This window comes from Salmo salar, chromosome 01 (assembly GCF_965601325.2).
Source record: "Salmo salar chromosome 01, fSalSal1, whole genome shotgun sequence".
In the NCBI taxonomy this organism is placed as follows: Eukaryota; Metazoa; Chordata; class Actinopteri; order Salmoniformes; family Salmonidae; genus Salmo; species Salmo salar.
The window spans coordinates 8,513,404-8,533,446 of record NC_138291.1 but is presented as its reverse complement, the minus strand read 5'-3'; the positions used below and the strand labels follow the sequence as shown (position 1 = coordinate 8,533,446).

The 20,043-nt window shown below is 39.7% G+C and overlaps 1 protein-coding gene across 1 annotated transcript in view; it reads right to left on the bottom strand.

The window, feature by feature from the left end:
• The window catches only part of LOC106606698 (gamma-2-syntrophin), a 63,136-nt gene that overhangs the window by 13,364 nt on the left and 29,729 nt on the right, over positions 1-20,043 (bottom strand). The window contains exons 10-14 of the mRNA XM_082957486.1: positions 17,736-17,865; positions 15,124-15,162; positions 11,119-11,235; positions 9,090-9,161; positions 8,707-8,916 (exon numbers count right to left, since the gene is read on the bottom strand). Coding sequence (XP_082813612.1) covers positions 8,707-8,916; positions 9,090-9,161; positions 11,119-11,235; positions 15,124-15,162; positions 17,736-17,865 — 568 coding nt within the window. The remainder of the gene's footprint in view (positions 1-8,706; positions 8,917-9,089; positions 9,162-11,118; positions 11,236-15,123; positions 15,163-17,735; positions 17,866-20,043) is intronic.

Genomic DNA, 20,043 nt, shown 5'->3' with positions numbered 1-20,043 from the left:
ATGGTTGTAGCTCCACCTCTGAATATCAAGGAAATAAAACAATGATATTCCCATAATGCATCAGTCACGTCTTTCCAGGGTACTTTGCTGTTTGTTTCTAGCATAAAGCATTGAGGACCAAAGCGCTGTTATAGATCACTTTATATAACCAGATCCATTTTATTTTCTTCAAAATCTTAAGCTAACTTAGGGTAGGCTTATGATATTTGACATTTTCTTTAACAAAAGGTAGGCCTATGGCATACCCTGTCATACCCCCTCAATTGGAGTTTTGGTTCTACCTTAATTGACATGGAGGTAGGCTATTTAAAGAGTGCATGGTGGGTGGAGGAATTGACCGACAAAACTATGGATATAGCAGCCTGTAGCCTAATTTCGTTTGTCAAAGAGATAGGTCTACCTCTTATTTCTTAAACAGGAAGAAATAGGCTCAACACAAAGCGCTCTTGTTAGTAAAGTCTAATTAAAATGAAGACTGTTGAAATGAGATATGCCTACTTGAATTTCTACTTTCAGCACCACAATGTAAATGACTCAATCTGAATTATTGTGAGGTCAATAACTCTGATAAATATATCATGGGAATGAAATATATTGTTTTTATTAAAATCAATTATAGTAGTAGCAAGCGATCAAAGTTGACCTCTGGTCCTCCTTCTCATCTTCGCGCTCTCCTTCTCCAACTGAACAGAACATACAGTAGGCACTAAGCTTGTCCACGCGCAAGGCCGAAGCCAAAATTATTTTCAGAATAAACCTTTGACTTTCCTCCTGAACTGCCACCGTAGCACTAAACAGCACAGCCTGTGGTTAGGCAGCACACACAGTTTTTGATTAGCAAGAGCAGAGCAGGCCAGGCCTCAAGGTTGGAATATCCATTGTAGTGTAATGCAGCCTAGTTTTATTTATTCATTTATTTACATTTACATATTTTTATTTATTTATTTCCCGGCAGCTATCTTAGAAATGTAACTTTGTCTCTGTGGACGGTTTATCCTCTGACAAATCAACTGTCAATTTCAGTGTTCCTCAAGGTTCCATTTTAGGACCACTATTGTTTTCACTATATATTTTACCTCTTGATGATGTCATTCAGAAGTATAATGTTAACGTTCACTGCTACGCGGACGATACACAGCTGTACATTTCGATGAAACATGGTGAATCCCCAAAATTGCCCTCCCTGGAAGCCTGTGTTTCAGACATAAGGAAGTGGATGACGGCAAATGTTCTACTTTTAAACTCGAACAAAACAGAGATGCTAGTTCTAGGTCCCAAGAAACAAAGAGATCGCCTGTTGAATCTGACAATTAATCTTGATGATTGTACAGTCGTCTCAAATAAAACTGAAGGACCTTTGCGTTACTCTGGACCCTGATTTCTCTTTTGACGAACATAGCAAGACTATTTCAAGGACAGCTTTTTTCCATCTACGTAACATTGCAAATATCTGAAACTTTCTGTCCAAAAATGATGCAGAAAAGCTAATCCATGCTTTTGTACTTCTAGATTAGACTACTGCAATGCTCTACTTTCTGGCTACCCGGATAAATCACTAAACACGGCTGCTAGAATCGTGACTAGAACCAAAACATTTGATCATATTACTCCAGTGCTAGCCTGGCTTCCTGTTACATGGGCTTGCTCCCACCTATCTTTCCAATTTGGTCCTGACGTACATACCTACACATACGCTACGGTCACAAGACACAGGCCTCCTTACTGTCCCTAGAATTTCTAAGCAAACAGCTGGAGGCAGGGCTTTCTCCTATAGAGCTCCATTTCTATGGAATGGTCGACCTATCCATGTGAGAGACGCAGACTCGGTCTCAACCTTTAAGTCTTTATTGAAGACTCATCTCTTCAGTAGGCCCTATGATTGAGTGTAGTCTGGCCCAGGGGTGTGAAGGTGAACAGAAAGGCACTGGAGCGACAAACTTCCCTTGCTGTCTCTGCCTGGCTGGTTCCCCTCTCTCCACTGGGATTCTCTGCCTCTAACCCTATTACGGAGGCTGAGTCACTGGCTTACTGGTGCTCTACCATACCGTCCCTAGAAGGGGTGCATCACTTGAATGGGTTGAGTAACTGACGTGATTTTCCTGTCCGGGTTGGCGCCCACCTTGGGTTCGTGCCGTGGGGGAGATCTTTGTTGGCTATACTCAGCCTTGTTCAGGGTAGTAAGTTGGTGGTTTGAAGATATCTCCCTAGTGGTGTGTGGGGTGTGCTTTGGCAAAGTGGGTGGGGTTGTATCCTGCCTGTTTGGCCCTGTCCAGGGGTACTCGTCGGACAGGGCCACAGTGTCTCCCGACCCCTCCTGTCTCAGCCTCCAGTATTTATGCAGCAATAGTTTATGTGTCAGAGGTCTAGGGTCAGTCTGTTATATCCTGTGTCCTGTGTGAATTTAAGTGTGCTCCCTCTAATTCTCTCTCTCTCGCTCCCCTCCCGGAGGACCTGAGCCCTGGGACCACGCCTCAGGGCTACCTGGCATGATGACTCCTTGAGGTCTAGTCCACCTGGTCCACCCTAGTCCACCTGGCCGTGTTGCTGCTCCAGTTTCAACTCTTTTGCTTGTGGCTATGGAACCCTGACCTGTTCACCAGACGTGCTACCTGTCCCAGACCTGCTGTTTTCAACTCTCTAGAGACCGCAGAAGCGGTAGAGATACTCTCAATGATCGGCTATGAAAAGCCAACTGACATTTACTCTTGAGGTGCTGACTTGTTGCACCCTCGACAACTGTGATTATTATTATTTGACTATGCTGGTCATCTATGAACGTTTGAACATCTTGGCCATGTACTGTTATAATCTCCACCCGGCACAGCCAGAAGAGGACTGGCCACCCCTCATAGCCTGGTTCCTCTATAGGTTTCTTCCTAGGTTCTGGCCTTTCTAGGGAGTTTTTCCTAGCCACCGTGCTTCTACATCTGCATTGCTTGCTGTTTGGGGTTTTAGGCTGGGTTTCTGTATAAGCACTTTGTGACTTCAGCTGATGTAAATAATACATTTGACTAATTGATTGATTGTGCTTCTCCGCACATGCACTTCAAATACCTAACCCTACCCTTGACTGAAATTGAAAAAGCATGACCCTCCCCCATTTTCCTCCAGGTAACCATTCTGTACATTTCTATCTGTCCCTAACTTATTTCTTGCCACCCATTCTGAAACTGACTGCAGCTCTTTGTTAACCTCTCTAGGGCCAGTGGGACGATTTCGTCCCACCTACGTAACAGCCAGTGGAATCCCGTGGCGCGTTATTCAAATACCTTAGAAATGCTATTACTTCAATTTCTCAAACATATGACTATTTTACACCATTTTAAAGACAAGACTCTCGTTAATCTAACCACACTGTCCGATTTCAAAAAGGCTTTACAACGAAAGCAAAACATTAGATTATGTCAGCAGAGTACCCAGCCAGAAATAATCAGACACCCATTTTTCAAGCTAGCATATAATGTCACATAAACCCAAACCACAGCTAAATGCAGCACTAACCTTTGATGATCTTCATCAGATGACAATCCTAGCACATTATGTTATACAATACATGCATGTTTTGTTCAATCAAGTTCATATTTATATCAAAAACCAGCTTTTTACATTCGTTGTTGATGGACAACAATAATTTTTTCACCTCTTCCACACTCACTTTACGGAATTTAAAATTACAATGTTCTCTTTTTCATAATTTGGTCAGTTATGCATGGATGTCTAGGTTCAGAATTTGTTGTTGTCATGCCTACGTTTGCTTATCTTTCCAATTCAAAATATCATTAAAGTAGTTGGCAATATCAGTTTGTTTTGTGATGAAATGAGCCATCTGATTCAATGAATGATGGCGCTGAGTTTGCCTTTTTGCCCAAAGTTTAATTTAAGTTGATCCAAAGCTTTTTATTATCATTCTTTTATATAAAGTATCTGTTTCATAGTACACTATGTCCTTCACTATGTCCATCATAGTGTACCAGGACCACTATGTCTTTTGTAGTGTCCACTATGTCATTTTCATGTTGTATCCTCCATTTTGTATTCTACAATAAACAACAAGTCCCAGTCCAATTGAAGTACAGGATACATCAGCACCACAGGACATGACCATCTGTTCCTGCTTTCAAGGGTTCAGTCTATGAAAGATTAAGAGAGAATGTTCATTTCATTGGGCTTCATTTTGTTTGATAGGCCATTCCCTATTTCATTCTGCAGTTTATATGTTAATTTTTATTTTTTGCTGGTACAGCTAAGAACTTGCCTATGGAATGAATGTCCTCAGAATTAAGTGGCAACTTAATTGAGCCCTGTGGAATCACGATGCTGAACTATCCATGAACAAACAAGCCACTCTATAGAACATAATGGGATTATACTTGCCTTCAAAGAGACGTATTTTCTCAACAGCCAATGAATTTTAAGAACTTGCGTCTGGCCAACCTTTTTTGAGCAGAACCAAATTATGGAATTTTGTGGGTTCACACTTTGCCCTTAAAATGTATTTCAGCCCTGCAGTGATTTAAATCTCTTCTGACAGGTTCTTTCCTCTGTATTATTTATACATGTCTGTAGTTAAGGGTTCTGAGCATCATAGCCCTCCAGCTTAACTGTGTTTTAGCCTTTTACTTTGGTTGGCTGCTTTTGAAGAGGAGAATTATACAGAACCCTACCGGCCATTCGATGAGGCCCCGACTTGACATCTAACATACTTTTGACTCTTGGTTCAAGTGAATGAATAGAGTAGAGCTCAAAAAAGGGAGCATAGTTATTCTGAAAACATCAAATCTCATTCTGAAGCATATCTGTGAAGGTTTTGACAATTGTCCAATGTGTACAGTGCTAAGCCTGTTATTATGAAGGATTCTGCAATTCTCATGAAGTTGTTATGAAACATACATGTCAGGTGTTATGAATGTTGCCTGTAGATCCCTTTCAAATATAAGGTGTTATAAACTATATGCATCAGAGATACTCTATTGATACTTTTGTCAGCTGACAGTACAACACCACTCTAGTCTGCATACAGCTGACAGTACAACACCACTCTAGTCTGCATACAGCTGACAGTACAACACCACTCTAGTCTGCATACAGCTGATAGTATAACACCACTCTAGTCTGCATACAGCTGACAGTACAACACCACTCTAGTCTGCATACAGCTGACAGTACAACACCACTCTAGTCTGCATACAGCTGACAGTACAACACCACTCTAGTCTGCATACAGCTGACAGTACAACACCACTCTAGTCTGCATACAGCTGACAGTACAACACCACTCTAGTCTGCATACAGCTGACAGTATAACACCACTCTAGTCTGCATACAGCTGACAGTACAACACCACTCTAGTCTGCATACAGCTGACAGTACAACACCACTCTAGTCTGCATACACCTGTGTTGACAGTAGCAGGTTCACCGTGTTGACAGTAGCAGGTTCACTGTGTTGACAGTAGCAGGTTCACTGTGTTGACCGTAGAAGGATCACTGTGTTGACAGTAGCAGGCCCACTGTGTTGACAGTAGAAGGATCACTGTGTTGACAGTAGGAGGCCCACTGTGTTGACAGTAGCAGGTTTACTGTGTTGCCGGTAGCAGGTTTACTGTGTTGCCAGTAGCAGATTCACTGTGTTGACAGTAGCAGATTCACTGTGTTGACAGTAGCAGGTTCACTGTGTTGACAGTAGAAGGCCCACTGTGTTGACAGTAGCAGGTTCACTGTGTTGACAGTAGCAGGCCCACTGTGTTGACAGTAGCAGGCCCACTGTGTTGACAGTAGCAGGCCCACTGTGTTGACAGTAGCAGGTTCACTGTGTTGACAGTAGAAGGCCCACTGTGTTGACAATAGCAGGTTCACTGTGTTGACAGTAGAAGGCCCACTGTGTTGACAGTAGCAGGCCCACTGTGTTAACAGTAGCAGGTTCACTGTGTTGACAGTAGCAGGCCCACTGTGTTGACAGTAGCAGGTTCACTGTGTTGACAGTAGCAGGCCCACTGTGTTGACAGTAGCAGGTTCACTGTGTTGACAGTAGAAGGCCCACTGTGTTGACAGTAGAAGGCCCACTGTGTTGACAGTAGCAGGCCGACTGTGTTGACAGTAGCAGGCCCACTGTGTTGACAGTAGCAGGTTCACCGTGTTGACAGTAGCAGGCCCACTGTGTTGACAGTAGCAGGTTCACCGTGTTGACAGTAGCAGACCCACCGTGTTGACAGTAGCAGGCCCACCATGTTGACAGTAGCAGGCCCACCGTGTTGACAGTAGCAGGCCCACTGTGTTGACAGTAGAAGGCCCACCGTGTTGACAGTAGCAGGCCCACTGTGTTGACAGTAGCAGGCCCACTGTGTTGACAGTGGCAGGCCCACTGTGTTGACAGTAGCAGGCCCACTGTGTTGACAGTAGCAGGCCCACTGTGTTGACAGTAGGAGGCCTACTGTGTTGACAGTAGCAGGCCCACTGTGTTGACAGTTGCAGGCCCACTGTGTTGACAGTAGAAGGCCCACTGTGTTGACAGTAGGGGGCCACTGTCTTGACAGTAGCAGGCCCACTGTGTTGACAGTAGCAGGCCCACTGTGTTGACAGTAGAAGGCCCACTGTGTTGACAGTAGCAGGCCCACTGTGTTGACAGTAGAAGGCCCACTGTGTTGACAGTAGAAGGCCCACTGTGTTGACAGTAGCAGGTTCACTGTATTGACAGTAGCAGGCCCACTGTGTTGACAGTAGAAGGCCCACTGTGTTGACAGTAGCAGGCCCACTGTGTTGACAGTAGCAGGCCCACTGTGTTGACAGTAGCAGGATCACTGTGTTGACAGTAGCAGGCCCACTGTGTTGACAGTAGCAGGTTCACTGTGTTGACAGTAGCAGGTTCACTGTGTTGACAGTAGCAGGTTCACCGTGTTGACAGTAGCAGGCCCACTGTGTTGACAGTAGCAGGTTCACCGTGTTGACAGTAGCAGGATCACCGTGTTGACAGTAGAAGGCCCACTGTGTTGACAGTAGCAGGTTCACTGTGTTGACAGTAGCAGGCCCACTGTGTTGACAGTAGAAGGCCCACTGTGTTGACAGTATAAGGCCCACTGTGTTGACAGTAGGAGGCCCACTGTGTTGACAGTAGCAGGTTCACTGTGTTGACAGTAGCAGGTTCACTGTGTTGACAGTAGCAGATTGAATGTGTTGACAGTAGAAGATTCACTGTGTTGACAGTAACAGGCCCACTGTGTTGACAGTAGCAGGTATAAGAGGGTATACCTTTTGTCTGTGATTATGAGCAGTTCTTCACTCGGGCAGGAGTTCACCGGAGCTGAGCAGCGGCACCTCATATGTTCTACTGCTGGAGCTTCTGTTCCTCTTACAGAATATTAGTTCAAAAGTATTGTAGAGCTCCTGATCCCTAAATGTAAACAGTAACAGCACCCAACATGAGTACTGGCAACTATTTCAGTCCATGTTAAGCGCTTGTTATGAGGAGCTTAGTAATTTAATGCAGTCTGACCTTTAGCAAATCTTTCACATATACAGGTAAAGGTTAAATAAAACTCATATTAAATCCCGAAAAGACCAGTAGCAGTTAAATATGTAATCTATTCACTTCCTGAACATGGTGTGCTGCAATATGCGTTCTCTGCAAGAGCTCATCGCCATAATACTGCAGACTTTACCATAACAGAGGTCATCACCATAATACTGCAGACTTTACCATAACAGAGGTCATCACCATAATACTGCAGACTTTACCATAACAGAGGTCATCACCATAATACTGCAGACTTTACCATAACAGAGGTCATCACCATAATGCTAGAGATGGGAGGGTTGGACATATTTGAGGTTTGTCCTTAAAAACATAATCCAAAGTGCTAATTTCAGGCAGCTCTGAGATGGATATTTAAGACCAACCAAAAGCTGGTTTTAGTGGTAACACAGTTGGTTATGTCATGAATTCTGACAGCTGAAACACAGCCTATCCAGCCGTGATGCACACTGCCCATATGTGCATGGAACAAGAGTAGCCTAAACGTGCTTTTGGTGCCGTTATACTTCTTATTTAGAAACAGAAAAAAAAAATGTTTTTCCCCATTTTGTTTTATTTGATTGAAAACAAAGCATAGACTCCTCTCCTCTCAATGAAGGATTATTTTTTTTGTTCTGCCCAATGCAATTGCAAAGTAGTCAAGACTGTCGATAAACGGTTTGGCTCCTGAGACCGCTTGGAAATAAATCTTAATCACCAAAGCTTAATTAAAATATAAAGTTTGAGAGGAGTAAAACAGTGAGCCGACGTTCCTTTTTAATCTATGTATTGTAGACAGGCCCACATTATTTTAGACCTGAACGTCCCGTTTTGGACTAACATTGGAATTGGAGTTGATTCCAAAGCAATACACAAATGACCATAAATACACAACGTGAAGCAGTGCTTAGATTTACCATTGCGTTAGGCTTGTTAAAATAGAGCCCTATGTACAATTCTAGAATAATCCACTAAATGGAACACATTATCAAATTGAAAGCATGTCTTGAAGTAATGCGTTGGCATCGTATTTGCTGCAGTTAAAAAGTGTGATAACACAATGATGGCTCATCTTTTTCAAAAATGTGTAAACTGTCAGTCATACGGTATCTCAGCACCATTTATAAGAACCCCCAAAACCTTTGACTCCGGGGAGAATCACATCATGGCCAAACAAACCTAATTTGCTGTTCCACTTACCCCTACTCTCTGCACCTCCATGAAGACGGCCCTTTGGAAGGACTTCTCCCACACAGCGAGGTCAGAGGTCATGTCCACACTGAAGGTGTGACTCTGGCCGTGGCCGACCAGGATACTGAAACAGAAAGGCTCTCCGTCCTGCAGATCCTCATCCTGCTGGAGGCCAAGGTAGAACTTGGCCTGGATCCAACAGTCCTCTGTCACACATAGCTGCAACACATCCAAACATGAAACGTCATCCAGTTTTATTGACTGGAAGCAAAACTCTCAACTTGAGATGTGTAGATCTAACATAGACATGGTTCAAGTGACATGGCACATAATTCAAATTCCGGTAACATTTCGTGCTGGTATCTTGTTCTGCATGTGAACGTTGAACATACCTTGTGAACCTTTAACAGAACCTCATAGAGGGTATACATAGTTTCAGCTTGTCCCCAGTCTGTTCCACTAACCTAAGGTGGGAGGGGGGACAAAAGTGCATGTGCATTTTTTGTGTTTTTATAAATGTAATCATACAGTATCTTATAGGCATTGTGTAAGATACACTGAACCATAATAAGCCGACATACAGTGTGGTTGATAAACAGCATTTGGAAGCTCTGCATTAACTTATTAACCCAAATAACTAGGGAAGACAAATGGTTTCATTACTTGTTTAGTGGGTGGTTTGGGGTACAGCTCAAAACTCAGTTCAGAAATAGATGATGTAATTGTAAAGTATACTGAACAAAAATACAAACGCAACATGTAAAGTGTTGGTCCATTGTTTCGTGAGCTGAAATAAAAGATTCCAGATGTAAAAAGAAAATGCTTATTTCTCTCACATGATGAGCACAAATTTGTTTACATCCCTGTTTGTGAGCATTCTATCCTTTGTCAACATAGTCCATCCACCTGACAGGTGTGGCATATCAAGAAGCTGATTAAACAGCATGATTATTAGACAAGTCTACGACCTCTCAGGCCCACCCATGGCTGCGCCCCAGCCCAGTCATGTGAAATCCATAGATTAGAACGTAATTTATTTATTTCAATTGACTTAGTACCTTATATGAACTATTACTCAGCAAAATCTTTGAAATTGTTGCATCTTTGCTTTTATATTTTTGTTCAGAGTATGTGTCAAAAAGGTCCAGAATAACCACTATAACTATACACTGTATGTAGCCCACCAACATGCTCCCAGCTGAAGAGAGACTGTACGGGCTAGCATGTAGCCCACCGACATGCTCCCAGCTGAAGAGAGAATGTACGGGCTAGCATGTAGCCCACCGACATGCTCCCAGCTGAAGAGAGAATGTATGGGCTATCATGGTTAAGTAAAAGCTGAACTTGTTAGTCTTTGGACTTTTAAAACCTGTTTGGGATAGGGGGCAGTATTTTCACGTCCGGATGAAAAGTGTGCCCAAAGTAAACTGCCTGCTACTCAGGTCCAGAGGCTAGGATATGCATATAATTTGTGGATTGGATAGAAAACACTCTAAAATTTCTAAAACTGTTACAATTATGTCTGTGAGTATAACAGAACTTATTTGGCAGGCGAAACCCCGAGGACAAACCATCCAGGAATGTTTTTGTTGTTGAGGTGACAAAGTTTTCAATGTGGATCTAGATTTCTAAGGCACTTGCTTGTAGTTCCTATCGTTTCCACTGGATGTCAACAGTCTTTAGAAATTGGTTGATGTTTTTCTTTTGAGTAATGAAGAAGTATTGCTGTTCAGAACGAGGGTCGAGTCTAGTGTACTGTTGTGGTTGGGGCTCGCGACCTGAAAGCTCGCTCCACTTTGTTTTCGTCCTATATTGAACACAGTTTATCCCGTCTTAAATTTTATAGATTATTTACGTTAACAAATACCTAAAGTTGTATTAGGAAAGTTGTTTGAAATGTTTGGATCAAGATTACAGGTAACTTAATAGATATGTTGTAGTCATGTTGCGCGAGTTGGAACTAAATGGACATTTTGGAGATATAACGACGGAATTTATCGAACAAAAGGACCATTTATGATGTTTATGGGACATATTGGAGTGCCAACAGAAGAAGATCTTCAAAGGTAAGGCAGGAATTATATCGTTATTTCTGAGTTTGTGTCACGCCTGGCGGGTTGAATTATGATTGTCATGTGTTTGTTTGATGGGGTGCTGTCCTCAGATAATAGCATGGTTTGCTTTCGCCATAAAGCCTTTTTGAAATCTGACATGGTGGCTAGATTAACAAGAAGTTAGGCTTTAATTTGGTGTATTGCACTTGTGAATGTATGAAAGTTAAATATTTTAAAAATATATATTTTTTATTTTGCACTCTGCAGTTTCACCGGATGTTGTGGAAACATTTCGCTAGAGGAACCCCTATCCCAAACAAGTTTTAACAGTTAATGAATGACGAGGAAATCAATGGGAGGTTCATACAGGAGGACTCCTGAAGATGTAGAGCGAAGGGCCTCTCAATGCCAGGAACTTGAAGGTACTTGATGGACCAGCATCATTAGCTTGAGGGTTTTCACACACCCAACCCATGTGGACAATCTGCAGAAACAAGGTAATCCATTCTCTTGCCTTTTTTTTTTTGTTATTTGTAAATAACCTGCATACTATGAGTGGATACGTCTTAGTTAAAGATAGTTACAGATGTAGATAGTTATAGATGTAGATAGTTATAGTTATAGATAGTTGAAGTTATAGATAGTTGTAGATGTAGATAGTTGTAGTTGTAGATAGTTGTAGTTAAAAAAAGATATAGATGTACTATTGTAAAGTGGTTGTTCCACTGGATATCTTAAGGTGAATGCACCAATTTGTAAGTTGCTCTGGATAAGAGCGTCTGCTAAATGACGTAAATGTAAATTAAAATGTAAATGTAGATGTAGATAGTTGTAGTTATAGATAGTTGTAGATGTAGATAGTTGTAGTTATAGATAGTTGTAGTTATAGATGTAGATAGTTGTAGATGTAGATAGTTGTAGTTATAAATGGAGATAGATGTAGATAGTTGTATATAGTTATAGCTGTAGATATAGATAGTTATAGATGTAGATAGTTATAGATGTTAGATTTAAATAGATGTAGATAGTTATAGATATCTATAGATGTAGATAGTTATAGATGTTAGATATAGATAGTTGTAGATGTAGATAGTTGTAGATGTAGATAGTTATAGATGGAGATAGTTATAGATGTTAGATGGAGATAGTCATAGATGTTAGATTTAGATAGATGTAGATAGTTATAGATATCTATAGATGTAGATAGTTATAGATGTTAGATGTAGATATTTATAGATGTAGATAGTTATAGATGGAGATAGTTATAGATATCTATAGATGTAGATAGTTATAGATGTTAGATGTAGATACTTATAGATGTAGATACTTATAGATGTAGATAGTTATAGATGTAGATAGTTTTAGATGTAGATATTTATCGATGGAGATAGTTATAGATGTTAGATGGAGATAGTCATAGATGTTAGATTTAGATAGATGTAGATAGTTATAGATATCTATAGATGTAGATAGTTATAGATGTTAGATGTAGATATTTATAGATGTAGATAGTTATAGATGGAGATAGTTATAGATGTCAAATGTAGATAGTTGTAGATGGAGATAGTTATAGATGGAGATAGTTATAGATGTTAGATTTAGATAGTTATAGATGTAGATAGTTATAGATGTAGATAGTTATAGATGTAGATAGTTGTAGATGTAGATAGTTGTAGATGTAGATAGTTATAGATGTAGATAGTTGTAGATGTAGATAGTTATAGATGTTAGATTTAGATAGATGTAGATAGTTATAGATATCTATAGATGTAGATAGTTATAGATGTTAGATGTAGATAGTTATAGATGGAGATAGTTATAGATGGAGATAGTTATATATGGAGATAGTTATAGATGTCAAATGGAGATAGTTATAGATGTAGATAGTTGTAGATGTAGATAGTTGTAGATGTAGATAGTTGTAGATGTTGATAGTTGTAGATGTAGTTAGTTGTAGATATTTATAGATGTAAATAGTTGTAGATATAGATAGTTGTTGATGTAGTTAGTTGTAGATGTAGTTAGTTGTAGATGTAGTTAGTTGTAGATATTTATAGATGTAGATAGTTATAGATGTTAGATGTAGATAGTTATAGATGTAGTTAGTTGTAGATGTAGTTAGTTGTAGATGTAGTTAGTTGTAGATGTAGTTAGTTATAGATATTTATAGATGTAGATAGTTATAGATGTAGATAGTTGTAGATGTAGTTAGTTATAGATCTAGATAGTTGTTGATAGTTATTGTAGTAGATAAGTATAGATGTAGGTAGTTGTAGATGTAGATAGTTATAGATGTAGACAGTTGTAGATAGTTATAGATGTAGATAGTTGTAGTTAGTTATAGATGTAGATAGTTATAGTTGTACATAATTATAGATGGAGATTGTTGTAGATAGTTATAGATATTAGATGTAGATAGTTATAGTTATAAATGGAGATAGATGTAGATAGTTGTAGATAGTTATAGATGTACATAGATGTAGATAGTTGTAGATGTAGATAGTGTTAGACGTAGATAGTTGTAGTTGTAGATAATTATAGATGTAGATAGATGTAGATAGTTATAGATGTAGATAGTTATAGATGTGAGATGTAGATAGTTATATATGTAGATAGTTATAGATGTACAGTGAGGGGAAAAAATTATTTGATCCCCTGCTGATTTTGTTTGTTTGCCCACTGACAAAGAAATGATCAGTCTATAATTTTAATTGTAGGTTTATTTGAACAGTGAGAGACAGAATAACAACAAAAAATCCAGAAAAAAGCATGTCAAAAAGGGAGTGCTCCTAATCTCAGCTTGTTACCTGTATGAAAGACACCTGTCCACAGAAGCAATCAATCAATCAGATTCCAAACTCTCCACGATGGCCAAGACCAAAGAGCTCTCCAAGGATGTCAGGGACAAGATTGTAGACCTACACAAGGCTGGAATGGGCTACAAGACCATCGCCAAGCAGCTTGGTGAGAAGGTGACAACAGTTGGTGCGATTATTCGCAAATGGAAGAAACACAAAAGAACTGTCGATCTCCCTCGGCCTGGGGCTCCATGCAAGATGTCACCTCGTGGAGTTGCAATGATCATGAGAACGGTGAGGAATCAGCCCAGAACTACACGGGAGGATCTTGTCAATGATCTCAAGGCAGCTGGGATCATAGTCACCAAGAAAACAATTGGTAACACACTACGCCGTAAAGGATTGAAATCCTGCAGCGCCCGCAAGGTCCCCCTGCTCAAGAAAGCACATATACATGCCCGTCTGAAGGCTGCCAATGAACATCTGAATGATTCAGAGGACAACTGGGTGAAAGTGTTGTGGTCAGATGAGACCAAAATGGAGCTTTTTGGCATCAACTCAACTTGCCGTGTTTGGAGGAGGAGGAATGCTGCCTATGACCCCAAGAACACCATCCCCACCGTCAAACATGGAGGTGGAAACATTATGCTTTGGGGGTGTTTTCCTGCTAAGGGGACAGGACAACTTCACCGCATCAAAGGGACGATGGACGGGGCCATGTACCATCAAATCGTGGGTGAGAACCTCCTTCCCTCAGCAGGGCATTGAATGGGTGGATGGGTATTCCAGCATGACAATGACCCAAAAACACACGGCCAAGGCAACAAAGGAGTGGCTCAAGAAGAAGCACATTAAGGTCCTGGAGTGGCCTAGCCAGTCTCCAGACCTTAATCCCATAGAAAATCTGTGGAGGGAGCTGAAGGTTCGAGTTGCCAAACGTCAGCCTCGAAACCTTAATGACTTGGAGAAGATCTGCAAAGAGGAGTGGGACAAAATCCCTCCTGAGATGTGTGCAAACCTGGTGGCCAACTACAAGAAACGTCTGACCTCTGATTGCCAACAAGGGTTTTGCCACCAAGTACTAAGTCATCTTTTGCAGAGGGGTCAAATACTTATTTCCTTCATTAAAATGCAAATAATTTTATAACATTTTTGACATGCGTTTTTCTGGATTTTTTTTTTGTTATTCGGTCTCTCACTGTTCAAATAAACCTACCATTAAAATTATAGACTGATCATTTCTTTGTCAGTGGGCAAACGTACAAAATCAGCAGGGGATCAAATACTTTTTTCCCTCACTGTATATAGTTAGATGTTAGATGTAGATAGTTATAGATGTAGATAGTTATAGATGTAGATAGTTATAGATGTTAGATGTAGATAGTTATATATGTAGATAGTTATAGATGTATATAATTATAGATGTAGATATAGATGTAGATAGTTATAGATGTAGATAGTTATAGATGTATATAGTTATAGATGTAGATATAGATGTAGATAGTTATAGATGTAGATATAGATGTAGATAGTTATAGTTGAACATAGTTATAGCACCTTGCATGAGAACATACCTGATCATCCGGAGAGCAATATCTGTTAATCATTTTCATCTGTAAGAGGTGAAAACAATAAAGAAAAGCATGTAATACATTATAAACCAGCTCTAATACATTACTGTCACATGGTCAAAACAGCTGTAATACATTACTGTCACATGGTCAAACCAGCTCTAATACATTACTGTCACATTGTCAAACCAGCTCTAATACATTACTGTCACATGGTCAAACCAGCTGTAATACATTAGTCACATTGTCAAACCAGCTCTAATACATTACTGTCACATGGTCAAACCAGCTGTAATACATTAGTCACATGGTCAAACCAGCTGTAATACATTACTGTCACATGGTCAAACCAGCTGTAATGTAATTACTGTCACATGGTCAAATCAACAACAACTAACATCCTATTAAGCAAGCTGAAAGTCAGCTGCTATATCATATGAAGTCTGAATTGATGAACATGTCAGGGCCCCAGAGGATGTCACAGTCTATTTATAGGTTGTTGGTCACCACAATAAAAGCCAAAAGAGTTCTGCTCCCCAAGCTCCTCTCACAATCACATCCTGATTGGACGTTTAGCAATCAGACTCCTTATCCATAATTAGGTGACGCACGGCTGAATTTTAAAAAAAAAAACCAGCTGTGTGGTTGTGCAGCTCAGAGCAGCATGGATGGATCTTTAGAGAGGCAGGCAGATAGATCATCAGTGTGCTAATCAAAAGGAGATCATGAAAATGAGATAGCTAAACACTAGCGAGCATGTGAGTATTTATGATGGATTACTACAAGGCAGTAATTCATTATGCCCATGAATACCTCTTTCTAGAAAAGAGGGAGAGGAGCATTATGATAGTAATGATATTCTAATAGGAATAGGAGGATTTTAATATTCTAATACCACTCGGCACAAATCTTCTGTTGAGTAACTTGTGTGCATCTCAAGGTAGTATTTGGCCCTTGGGAAATTCTACAACAACAGCTCCCAGCGTGGCAGGCACCCAAAACCTGTACAGTGCCTTCAGAATGTATTCACACCCCTTGACTATTTCCACATTTTGTTGTGTATCAGCCTGAATTTAAAATAGATTATATTTAGATGTTGTGTCACTGGTCTTCATACAATCTTAAAGTGGAATTATATATATTTTTTTACATTTTTACAAATTAATTATAAATGAAAAGTTGAAATGTCTTGAGTCAATAAGTATTCAACACCTTTGTTATGGCAAGCCTAAATCAGTTCAGGACTAAAGATTTGCTTAACAAGTCACATAATCAGTTGCATGGACATTATTTTTGAATGACTACCTCATCTCTGTACCCCACACATACAATTATCTGTAAGATCACTCAGTCGAGCCGTGAATTTCAAACACAGATTCAACCACAAAAACCAGGGAGGTTTTCCACTGCCTCACAAAGAAGGGCACCTATTGGTAGATGGGTAAAACATTTAAAAAAGCAGATACTGAATATGCATTTGAACATGGTGAAGTTATTAATTACACTTTGGATGGTGTATCAATACACCCAGTCACTACAAAGACACAGGCGTCCTTCCTAACTCAGTCCCGGAGAGGAAGGAAACCGCTCAGGGATTGCACCATAAGGCCAATGGTGACTTCAAAACAGTTGAGAGTTTAATGGCTGTGATAGGAGAAAACTGAGGATGGATCAACAACATTGTAGTTACTCCACAATACTAACCTAATTAACAGAGTGAAAAGAAGGAAGCCTGTACAGAATATTCAAAAACATGCATCCTGTTTGCAACAAGGCACTAAAGTAATACTGCTTTTTGTCCTGAATACAAACAAAGTGCTATGGTTCAGTCTGCTTTCCAACAGACACTGGGAGATTAATTCACCTTTCAGCAGGACAATAACCTAAAATACAAGGTCAAATATACACTGGAGTTGTTTACCAAGAAGACATTGAATGTTCCTGAGTGACCTAGTTACAGTTATGACTTAAATTGGCTTGAAAATGTATGGAAAGACTTGAAAATGGCTGTCTAGCATGATCAACAACCAAGAGCTTGAAAATTAAAAAAAATAATAATAATGTGCAAATATTGTACAATCCAGGTGTGAAAAGCTCTTAGAGACTTACCCAGAAAGACTCACAGCTGTAATTGCTGCCAAAGGTGATCCTAACATGTATTGACTCATGGGAGTGAATACTTATGTAAATTAGATATTTCTGTATTTCATTTTCAATACATTTGCAAACATTTCTAAAAACATGTTTTCACATTGTCATTATGGGATATTGTGTGTAGATTGGTGAGCAAAAAAAATATTTAATCAATTTTGAATTCAGGCTGTAACACAAAGAAATCTGGAATAAGTCAAGGGGTCTGAATACTTTCTGACGGCACTGTGTGTGTGTGTGTGTGTGTGTGTGTGTGTGTGTGTGTGTGTGTGTGTGTGTGTGTGTGTGTGTGTGTGTGTGTGTGTGTATGTATGTATGTCTTTCAGCGGTGTTGGGTTAAAAGCGGACATCACATTTCGGTAGGATTTTGTGTGCAAATGACCAATAAAGTAATCTTAACCTCTTAATCCTATCAAATCAATCTGTGTTTTAAATTTTTTTACCTGTTAATACTGTGGACTTACATTCTCCAGTGTCAAATCACTGATATTGGTTGATATTGCTTGAAGCCAGTCAGTGCTTTCTGCTGCAGTGCAAAATTGTAGAATATTGGTGCTCGTTCCATCTAAGGCACAGACTTCAAAGCTGTTCGACCTGGAGGGGTATGAATGCTCAGGTTATAGAAGTACAGTAGATTGAAAGCACTTCTTGAACTAATGTGGTCAGAGGGGAAAAGCTATTACCAAGCTGTTCTTTGACTGAAGTTAGGTCAGGCAGTGTTACGGTGCAAATTAACATTACAGTTCCACTGCATTCACTAACCATAGTACCTCTTGAACAGATTTCACATTCTGTAGCGTTAGTCTTTATTTTGACTGATATTTACAACGCACTCCACATTTTTGTAGAGAATGAAAAGTATAGAGAAATAAAAAATAATTACTTTGAAATATAATTCTCAGATATTTGATCGCATATGTGTCCATATGTCTCTATTGAGGCTTTAATCAAATGCAAGTGATATGCTTTTGTTTTTACATTTTATGAAAAGTACAGACTCAGAGCTTCAAAATGGTCGACATAAACTGTAGTTGAAGGAAACATGGGAAACGTATGGTACTGAAAAACTTTAGAAACTTGTTATCCCACATAAGAAACAAGTAGGAGAAAATGCCCTTTGAAAGATTTATGAGATTGTTGCACTTCCTAGAGAGCTCTTCTGTGTTTACACCTATTCAGCATAGTTGCTGCCAATGACTGGAACGAACTACAAAAATCTCTGAAACTGGAAACACTTATCTCCCTCACTAGCTTTAAGCACCAGCTGTCAGAGCAGCTCACAGATTACTGCTCCTGTACATAGCCCATCTATAATTTAGCCCAAACAACTACCCCTTCCCCTACTGTATTTATTTATTTATTTTGCTCCTTTGCACCCCATTATTTCCATTTTTACTTTGCACTTTCTTCCACTGCAAATCTACCATTCCAGTGTTTTACTTGCTATATTGTATGTACTTCGCCACCATGGCCTTTTTTTGCCTTTACCTCCCGTATCTCACCTCATTTATTCACATTGTGTATAGACTTATTTTTCTACTGTATTATTGACTGTATGTTTGTTTTACTCCATGTGTAACTCTGTGTTGTTGTATGTGTTGAACTGCTTTGCTTTATCTTGACCAGGTCGCAGTTGTAAATGAGAACTTGTTCTCAACTTGCCTACCTGGTTAAATAAAGGTGAAATAAAAGTTTTTTTTTTTAAAATAAATAAATAGTTCACACCCTCTTAAGCCTTAGCCCCACCCACCCACACATGTAAACACAGTCAGCATGGCATTGTCCTCCAGAGAGTATTCTCTCTACTAAAACACAGCTATATTCAGAGCAGCAATGTTTTTGAGAGCTCGAGTAACACTTTTGCAGTTGTCCAAAGCTATATCTTAAATAAATCTGTGGTAGCAAATATTATCTATATACTGACCAGGAAAGCCCCCATTATTTTATAAACAGAATCCTGTGACATGACAGGCCAACCAGGACTCATCTCACGGCATGTCCAACCTCTCAATTATCTCAGCCAATCATGACTAGCCAGGAAGGATCCTTTCTTTCTCCCTGTATACTGTAGCTCAGTGCTTTCTCCTTGGCTAAACTAGGCTCATAATTCAAAATTTGTATTAATATTTATAGATCACATACCAGTTTGTAATTAAGGCACATTAAAGTTTAAGAAGTCATTTCTGAAGAATGTATATATTTACGGCTCTAAAGTGAAGTAGGAACTGGAGTCAAATGCCTCATATCCTGTAACCGGTCACATATGTAATTGCTACAGCACACCTAAATTACTTCAGGAGCAAGTAAAAAAAACAGAACACCAAGACAATTACAAATGAAGGTTACATTATCTTTTGTTGCATGTCACAGATAATGACACTGCCACTGTAAAATGGCGTACAGATGTACGGAATACCTTTCATCACGTATATTTAATGTGATGATTTTTGACATATCATTTTTGTGCATTTGAAATATGCTCAAGATAAATTAGACTTAGAGACAGCTGTCTAAGGAATTCAACAGAAATAGCATTGAACATGACAACAACGCCAAATCAGTTTTTCTCTGATGGTTAGGCAATCGCATTTATCACTTAGATCTTATAAAAGTGTCAAAGGTTAAGCAAATCCTCCAAAGGCTGGGATGAAGTGTTGGACACCAAGCAGTGCTCATGTTCTGTAGGAGAATGTTGAGAAACATGAAGAGAATGTTCTGAAGGAGAATGTTGAGAAACATGAGGAGAATGTTCTGAAGGAGAATGTTGAGAAA